General features: G+C 39.1%; 1 protein-coding gene across 4 annotated transcripts in view; it reads left to right on the plus strand.

The window, feature by feature from the left end:
* Window positions 1–904: 904 nt before the first annotated feature.
* Window positions 905–10,161, plus strand: part of LOC121862192 (rap1 GTPase-activating protein 1-like) — a 193,118-nt gene continuing 183,861 nt past the window's right edge. For 2 of the 4 annotated variants that reach the window (XM_042360279.1, XM_042360280.1), the window contains exon 1: window positions 3,273–3,684. In XM_042360279.1, the coding sequence (XP_042216213.1) occupies window positions 3,653–3,684 (32 nt within the window). In that variant the 5' untranslated portion in view covers window positions 3,273–3,652. Of the gene's footprint in view, window positions 1,047–3,272; window positions 3,685–10,161 lie in introns of those variants that run through there. The other 2 variants (XM_042360277.1, XM_042360278.1) reach the window with 2 other exon arrangements.

Consider the following 10,161-nt stretch of genomic DNA (forward strand, 5'->3'; position numbering starts at 1 on the left):
TCATTGCTGTAATTGTTCAGCCACAGCTGTATATTTACTATATAATAGCAATAATATTAATAAACATACACACACACACACACACACACACACACACACACACACACACACACACACACACACACACACACACACACACACACACACACACACACACACACACACACACACACATCACTTATAAAACCCAATTTAAAGGACTCTTAAATAATTATGTAAATCCTTGAGAACACTTATAGTAATTACTTAAGAGATGATGAAGTAGACGTTGTAACGGAGTTGGTTGTAGAGAAAGTTGTTATAAAGGAGTTAGACATAACTAGGACCCCCCCTTAACAACCGTGTCTTTATTTTCCTATAGTAACATATAACAAACGTATCCTTTTACGTAAATAATAAGTCTTTATACCGTAGCGTTTACTGATTGGTGTTTAATGACGCTTGATAGTGAAGTTCGTTATAAGAGATGGTTATTATAACGACATAAGATACACCAACATTGTTTAAAATTATATGATTTTTAACTCAAAAGATGTACTTACGTTTGAATTTGTATAACTATATAAACAGATTTGATTTATATGTTATTATACTTGTTTGGTGTATATATATAGTCTTATAACGGGATTCGTATCAGAAGGAGTCTTTATAACGAGGGTAGATGCAGTAGCAGCCCTTTTAAGTGAGCTTATATATCATTCCGGCTAACAATTTAACCTTAATTTATCACAAACATGCAAACAGATTATAATTGTTTACTATCTCCCTCACTCGGTGTGTCAATAGGAGTTATAACGGGGTTCTTAGGAGAGGAAGTCGTTATAGCGGGGTGGGAGACAGAGTGGCACTGGGCACCCAACCTCCATATAGTGCCAGGCGAGGGTGGATGTGGCCCAGTTGTGTGCCGACACTCACCAGGGAGAGTATGTGTGTGTGTGTGTGTGTGTGTGTGAGTGACTGCGTCTGTCTGTCTGTCCAGTCTCATCACCACTCCCTTGGAATTCTCACCAGGAAAAAAATTGTGTTTAGAAAAAAAATATAGTATGGTGATTATATCTGCAATTTCGAGTGTTATATTGTAATGGTGATTGTGTTTGTGTGTCAGTCAAGCGTCACTACACACATACACACTACGACAGTCACCAACCCGCGTGCTTGGTGACAAATGGTACTTTAAAGGATTAGAAAAAAAAGCGACTTGGTGATTGTTTTTTGAATATTTAGTGGTGTTGAATGGTGCCATGTGGAGTGTCTGTCGTTCAGTCATCACCAATCCCTCCACGTCAGTCACCAACCCCCGTATGCAGTGACCAACCCCTGATGAGTTAAGAAGATAATAAGACCTGGTGATTAAGACTTGGTGATTAAATAGACCTGGTGATTTACATATGAAAAGGTTAATCACCTCAGTATAATTAACTACCAAATGTGATCTTCAAACTATCCTTATACTTTCCTAATCATCAGGCATTCAGAACCTGGTGAAAGCAATACTGGTGATTGTGTTTCGTGATTGGTGATTTTTTTTCCGTGAGGAGTATACACTGTGATAATAATCGTATCCCGTGTCCCGTTTTCTTTATTAAACAACTACTTCAGCTCTCCTCTTCTCGTCTTGCCGTCCTTGGTGAACACAATACTGGTGATTTAAAACAGGATGTGTATAGATGGCTCGTTTAGATATCAAATTTTTGGTGATGCTGTGTTTTTTTTTATTATAAGCGATTGTCCGTGTATGTTAGTTTGAAGTCACCAAGCACACCTCTCTCTCTCTCTCTCTGTTTTAAGAGTCACCAGGCAGGCATTCTAACCTTGGGGAAGACATTAATGGTGACTTGGTGACTGTGTTTGGTGCGATCGATTTTGCGGTGTTGTAGTTATTCGTTGCTGTTCACCATCCCGTGCTGGGTGAATACACGTGCTTTGTGATCAAAAGATAGTTAGTGTGTGTTCGATTTTTTTGTGTTTTAGAAATTATGTGTTCGAATTTTTGAATAATAATAATAATAATAATAATCATAATAATAATAATAATAATAATAATACCAATAATAATAATAATACCAATAATAATAATACCAATAATAATAATAATAATAATAATAATAATAATAATAATAATAATAATAATAACAACAATAATAATGATAATAATAATAATAATAATAATAATAATAATAATACCAATAATAATAATAATAATAACAATAATAATAATAATAATAATAATAATAATAATAATAATAATAATAGTAATAATAATAATAACAATAATAATAATAATAATAATAATAATAATAATAGCAATAATAATAATAATAATAATAATAATAATAACAATAATAATAATAATAATAATAATAATAATAATAATAATAATATGTAAACAAATACAAACAGTAAATAATTTTGTAAATTAAATCCTGTCGTGGATGTTATCATATTCATTTGTTTCGTGAACCTGAGTTATCTTCTGTTATCATCGGGTTGGGTTGAGAGATAACGGAACCGATAACATGTACGTGAGTGTTATACGGAGTAATTATCTATATCCGGTTCTGATGTTTAAGTGTTCGGTTATTTTAAGCTATCAATATCCCAGGAAGCTTTAGGGTGATTTAAATTAAGCTATCACAATAAGCTGGTGATTTAATACGGTAGTTTTTTACGCTTTCAGTTACACGGTAGTAATATATTGAACTGTTTTGAACTTTCAATAACATAGCGGCGGTGATTGATCTTGTTATGTCGATGAATAACACTTGTTCTGGTGATTACATGAAGAATAATTGTATGTTATTGCAGCAAGAACAATTTCCTTTTTTATTCATAGTATATTGTATAAACCACAGGCGGCGGATATGTATAAGGAGGGAATAACGTAGATATACATAGGAATGAATAACGTAGATATACATAGGAATGAATAACGTAGATATACATAGGAATGAATAACGCAGATATACATAGGCACGAATAACGTAGATATACATAGGAATGAATAACGTAGATATACATAGGAATGAATAACGTAGATATACATAGGAATGAATAACGCAGATATACATAGGCACGAATAATTGGATGTTATGTATAAATATTAAAGAGTATACATAACAGGAAGTGAATTAATGTATAACAAACAAGATAGATTTATACATTGACGTTAATAATATTGTATAATGTATGAGGAACAAGATATACAGTATACTTACATAGAATTGAATAATAATGCATAGTGTATGAGAATCAAGATGTAAGTGAATAATATTGTTAAGTGTTTGAAAAAGGATAGATATATGCAGAGAAGTGTATAACTTTGTATAATATAGAAACCATCGTCAAGAGAGTTGCAAAACGAGTGAATAACTTAGTGAATAAACATGCAGTACATTATATGAGTGAATATAATGAATGAAAAGTATCGGTAATGGATATATGAAATAGTGAATGACTTAAAATACCTACAATGAATAAGTATAAGAACAAACGTATTTATAATTATATTATAATGCGCTTATCACAGGTAAAATCCTAAAGACATTCATTATTACTATGTACGGTGAAGAGCTAAAGGATATCCATCAAGTACACCAGCAGGAGGCGAAGCGCAGCAGGATATCACACACACAGGACTCTTAACTGAGGAGTCATGACGCATTCCAAGTCCTATGTTGTCAACAAGTAAGTTTCTTCGTCGTTGGGTTTGTTTATATCTGCCCCCAGCTGAAGGTGATCCGGCAGGGATCTCTCTCGCCCACTCATGTGCTGACACGTACTTAAACGGGATTGGTTAGGGCCATGCACAGCCAATCCCCTGTGGCCACGTTATCACCTCTTATTGGTTATGGCTGTCACGTTTTCTCTGGTGGTTTGCATGATTATTATTTATGTTTTTGTGGCTATTTTTTCTCTCTCGTCTGTGTGAGGGTCGCGAATATATCCCAGAATAACTATGTTGCCAAGACACCACTAGTCATTTACCCCAAGATAAATTTGTCATTGGTCAAGTAGTTTGGCCCTCTAGTGGTCAGCTTCCTCACTATGTTTACTCAGATGCATTTTACGAAATGGTAAAGTGTTATTAATCTTGGTATAAAGGTTAGTTTATCCTCCCTGCAGTCACTAGGTGTATAAAGCGATCTGTCTTCAATGGGTTTATATGTAAAATTTAACCAAATGTTACATAGACAAGACACAAAGGAAACAAAGATCCATTAGTCATATTTACATTAATGCAAATTTTCAAGAATTCGGCCCTCTGGTACCCGGATATTTAACTAATCTTACTCAAGCGTATTACGGGAAGTGCTTAGTGTCTTGCTATTCTTGGTAAGCACTTGGCTAACCTTTCTAGTGGTCTCTCGGTGTAATAAGGTCAAGGTATGGCCCTCTGGTAGTCTGATACGTCACTCGGGTTATTCATACGTGTTACGGGAAACGGTTGAGAGTTGCTTATCTTAGTATGAAGTCAGTTTATCTTATCAAGCAACACCTCCACCTCCAGAATCCTGTCAGTGTGTGTGTAATAACTCGCACTGTTATACCGTTTTTGACGTAAACATTTCTCTTATTACGAAGAAAAATGAATTATTAATATTACTTTCCAATAAAACTTTTAAAATGGAAAAAATACATAGAATTATTGATATTACTTAACAAAAGGCGTAATAAAATAAAGAAAAACGAATAATATTAATAGTATTTAGACGTAATAAAACGGGAGAGATTCAGAATGGGTGTAAGCCGCGTTTGTACTGTACCACCCGGAAATGTAGATAATGAGACATAATTAAAAACAACAATAAAAACTAAATTAAAAACTCCCTGACGCGGTAAAACTTTTTTTGTCTCTGTCAATGCGGTTAGAGGCTGGTAACTATCTGACTGATACTGACTATAAACAGAATTACTTTTTTTTGGGGGGGTGCTTTTTGCCGGTCATTTGAATATAAAGTTGCCTTCCTAAACACTATGGATGATAAGGCTACATTTAACACACGGAAACAGACCTGAACACAAAGACTAGATTTGGTGTAAATCTGTTTGGCGAGAGTTTCAGAATGTTGTTAGGTTAGGTTAGGTTTTGATTTATCACATGATGTTAGGTTTGGTGAGGCTATGAGCTTGGTTATGTTAAGATTGGGCTGGTTAGGTTAGGTTAGATTAGGTTAGGTTAGATTAGGTTAGGTTAGGTTAGATTAGGTTAGCTACATATCCTATAGACAAGAGATGAAGGACACATGTCACACACACACACACACACACACACACACACACACACACACACACACACACACACACACACACACACACATACATACAGACACACACACACACACACATACAGACACACACACACACACACACACACACACACACACACACACACACACACACACACACACACACACACACACACACACACACACACACACATACATATATAAACAAAGACACAACCGATGTTTTCTGTCCTTGTTTGTTATCAGAAGAACGTTAGAATGTTGCTGTGTGGCATTAATGTGTTGTTTTTGTCTGGACGTCAACTGTTTACATTCGTGTTTAGTCTCGGATTCATGTTGTGGATTCCCTGACGACTGATTTAAGATTACGACTTGTTTAATATTACGGTGACTTAGTTAAATGAATTAAGTCATCGTCCTCAAGGGATTAAATCTCTCCTTCCTCTCCTATCATCCTCCCCTTCCCCCTTCCTCCCCCTCCTCCCTCCTTCCTTTTTCCTTTCTCCCTCCCTTCCTCCTCCCTCCTTCCGATTTTCTCCTTCCCTCCCCTCCCCTCTTCTCCCCTCCTTCCATGTCTTGGCAAGTGAAATACCTGCCTCCCTGCCTCCACTCCTTATCATACAGACTCTGTAAGTCCCTCCCTCCCCTCCCTCCCTCCCTCCCTCCCTCCCTTCATATCCTTTTCTTTATCCGCGCAACATGTAATCTTGCCTCTCTCTCTCTCTCTCTCTCTCTCCTCTCTCTCTCTCTCTCTCTCTCTCTCTCTCTCTCTCTCTACTTCTTTTGGGCCTCAGTCTCCCTTTCCACCTCTCCCTTCTCCCTCATTACCTCCCTTCTCTCCCTCCACCTCCCCTCCTTCCCCTCCCTCTCTCATTAAGACATCTGATTCAATTAATTGCTTGTAATGTCAGTGAGGGTTAACGACAGTCATCAGCGCCAGTCTACAGTCACCTCACCTGCATGTGCTAACAGGCCTCCAAAGTTTCTATTTTGACTGTACCCGTGACAGCTGCTCCACGGCATTACTCTGTCTGTCGGTACACTGGTTCGATCCTCCCCTACCGCCACACTCTCCAACCCCACAGTTTGTCTCGCCTTACGCTCGCTCTCTCTCTCTCTCTCTCTCTCTCTATTCCTCCTCCTTTTCCTCTTATTCCTCTGTGTCTTCGTATCCCCTCCTATTCTTCCTCCTTCTCTTGTTCCTCTTTGTCTTCTTCCTATCCCCTCTTCCGCCTCCTTCTCCCCCTCCCCCTCCTCCTTCTTCTCCTCCTCCTCTTCCCCCAACAGACCAGAGCATCATAATCACAGGGGCGGGAGAGAACGTACCCTCCGGACATATAACTCAGGGGTGGCGTCAGCGTTCATAGGCTCGTGAGTACGTGGGTTCGTGGTCCTCTTGTGGTCACGGCAACAGCCCTGGTGGTCCATGAGGGTTCGAGCCCCGACCACCAGCCGAGTTACCAATCTAGTCTGGTCTTGTGTTGACACCACTAGAAAGCTATTGAGAGAGTTATTACTAGTGTAGGTTGGCTATTAGAGCTCTCTCTCTCTCTCTCTCTCTCTCTCTCTCTCTCTCTCTCTCTCTCTCTCTCTCTCTCTCTCTCTCTCTCTCTCCACACATCTCCCTCTCCACATCACCCCTTTCCCTCAACCTCCCCTTCCCTTCTTGTCATCTAACGCCCCTCCCCTTCCCTTCCCCTCCTCCCCCTTTCTTCTACCGCCCCCTTCTTCCTCCCCCCCCCCCCTCCCTTTCTTGTCACCTACTGCCTACCCCCCCCTCCCCACCGCTCCTCTCGTCTCTCAGTCTCTCTCATCGGTAGGTTGAGACATCTGTCGTGACCACAGGGTAAACTTCTGGAGTATAAACTTAAGGTAGACTACAGGTAAACTTAAGGTAGACTACAGGTAAACTTAGGGTAGACTACAGGTGTTAAACTTAAGGTAGACTACAGGTAAACTTAAGGTTAGACTGGGTAAACTTGGAGTAGACTACGGAAATAAGCAAGGTAGACTACAGGTAAACTTAAGGTAGACTACAGGTAAACTACAGGTAAATTACAATAATCAGATCTTGAGAGAGAGAGAGAGAGAGAGAGAGAGAGACAGACAGGGATGAAAACGAGAAGAGTGAAAGAGAAAGAAAGAAAGTGGGATAGAGAGAGAGAGAGAGAGAGAGAGAGATAAAGCAAGTGATTACCAGATCTAAAGGTCACGATCACTTACAACTGCTCTTATATATATTAACCTTCATCAAGTGTTAAACTACAGACTCACACCACCAACTTCCTTCACTTATCTCCTACCAAAGAAAAGAAAATAGTGACGATAATTAATGACACTTGGTGGTAATTGTGTTGTTGCTATTATCATGATATTAATTATTATTCGTTTTTTTCTGTTTGGTTTTTATTTTATTTTCCTTTTATTATTTTTTTCTTTGTTGTATTCTTCTTCTTCTTCTTCTTCTTCCTTTTGTGTTTGCTGTTGTTGTTGTTGGTCTTGGTCTTGGTCTTCTTCTTTTTCTTCTTCTTCTTTTTTATTTTATTATTATTATTATTATTATTATTATTATTATTATTATTTCCCTTCTTCTTCTTCTTCTCCTCCCATACCTCATCCTCTTCACCTTCTTATTCTTTTTCATCTCCCTCCTCCTCCTCCTCCTCCTCCTCCTCCTCCTCCTCCTCCTCCTCCTCCTCCTCCTCCTCCTCCTCCTCCTCCTCCTCCTCCTCTTCTTCGTCGTCTTCCTCACACAGGTAAAAACTCGTGAAAAAATTAAAACCAAACTTCTTAATACATTGCTTATATTAATGAACGTGTGTACGAAAAATTAATAAACATTTAATTAATTTGCATAGTGAATATTTCGTTTATATTAAGATGTATATATAAATTTGTGTTTATTTTCTTATTTTTTCTGGTTTGCGTCTGATAGCTCTATACATGTCTTCTTGTAAACCTTGACTTACTGACTGACTGACTTATTGATTGACTGACTGACTGAATGATTGACTTTATGAATGTTTAAGGCGATAAATTCTGACTCATCAAAGTTTCAGTATTAATTTGTGAAGAATTCTGAAATGACTAATATGAAATATGGGACTTTCTGAAGTGAATCATTTTCATAATTTTATCATAGAATTTGTAAACAATGGTAAATTGGTGAAGATATTTTTTATATATCTGTGTTGTAAATAAGTAAACTATATCCGGCTTATTTACAGGACCTGAAGAATGAAATGATTATATGTTCTTTACACTCGTATGATAAAATTGAAGGAAGTGAAGGAATTACTAACCTAAGATTTATACTTTTATTTTGAAATAGTAGAAAAAAAATACTGCACTCATTTTCAGTAATAGTTCAGTTAGATTATTATATATTTTACTCATATTTTTATAGCCAAATTATACGAAATTATAAAAAAATATAATCAAACTAATTTTTAAAAACTGAGAAAAATTTACAACTATTATGTGATGTTCTTATATTTTTCTGAAGATGAGATTTTGGGAAACGAAAAGACTTAGTAAATTTATCTTTTAAGAACTGATGAATGGTTGAGGCGAGACTAATTCTTATTTACGCCACAAGTATAACATTCTCCTAAGATTACATTCACAATTTACGAGGTTTAATCCATCCACCCCCCTCCACCCCCCCACCCCCTCCACACCCCCCTCCACCCACACCCCCGAGTTTAAAATTGATTACCCCCCCCTCCCCACAACCACCACAACTACCACCAGTCCACCACAAGCACCAGCATCACAGTCACCACTACTAACACCACCATCTCTTAACTTCATTACTACGATCACCACCATTTACTACCACCACTACACCACAAGCATCATCACCCTACACCACAAGCATCACCCAGCACAACCATATCCACCACTACCATCACCACCACTACCACTTAGTACCTTCATCACTACCACCACCACCACCACCCACCTACCAGCACCACCACTACCCCTACCACCACCACTCTTAGCATCAACACCGTACCTCCACCACCACCCGTACTACAACCACCACCCACCCACCTTTCACCACCATCACCACCCCACCACCTACCTATCACCCCCCACCACCCTCCACCCCTACCACCCTCACCACCTACCACCCTCACCACCCCCCTACCACCCCTCCAACACCCCTACCACCCTCACCCTCACCACCCCCTACCACCCTCACCACAACCCCCCACCCACAACCACCAAGTTTCACGTAGCGAATCTTCTTATTAAAACTCTCGTCACGGCAGATGGGGCGAGAAATAATGTAGTTTGTTGAATTATCTTCCCTGGCGCTGTGTCAAGGCATGAATACAAATTGTTGCTCATCTGAATTTCTCTTATTTCCGGAGGTCACACGGAGGTAATTGTGTTGGTCTCTGTCACGAGGTAACCCCCCCCCCCGACCTCCTCCTCCTCCTTCTCCAACTTCTCCTCCTCCACCTTCTCCTCCTCCTTCTCCTCTTCCTCTTTCTCCTCCTCTTCCTTCTCCTCCCCCTCTTCCTCTTCCTCCTCCTCCTCTTTCTCCTCCTTCTCCTCTTCCTTCTCCTCCCCCTCTTCCTCTTTCTCCTCCTCCTCCTCCCCACACGAAGAGGATCAAGGAGGAGGAGGAGTCTTGCTCGCGTGCATTATACTTCAATATTATTTTACATTTGTCTTATTTTCGTTTTCATGTTTTATGCAACATTTGTAAACAGGTTTTTATCGTATTGTGTTGCTGCCGTGTGTGTGTGTGTGTGTGTGTGTGTGTGTGTGTGTGTGTGTGTGTGTGTGTGTGTGTGTGTGTGTGTGTGTGTGTGTGTGTGTGTGTGTGTGTGTGTGTGTGTGTGTGTGTGTGTGTGTGTGTGTGTGTGTGTGTGCCGCCTTCCTTGCATGACTGAAAGTCATC

The sequence above is a fragment of the Homarus americanus genome, unplaced genomic scaffold, assembly GCF_018991925.1.
Source record: "Homarus americanus isolate GMGI-L3 unplaced genomic scaffold, GMGI_Hamer_2.0 scaffold25013, whole genome shotgun sequence".
NCBI lineage: Eukaryota > Metazoa > Arthropoda > Malacostraca > Decapoda > Nephropidae > Homarus > Homarus americanus.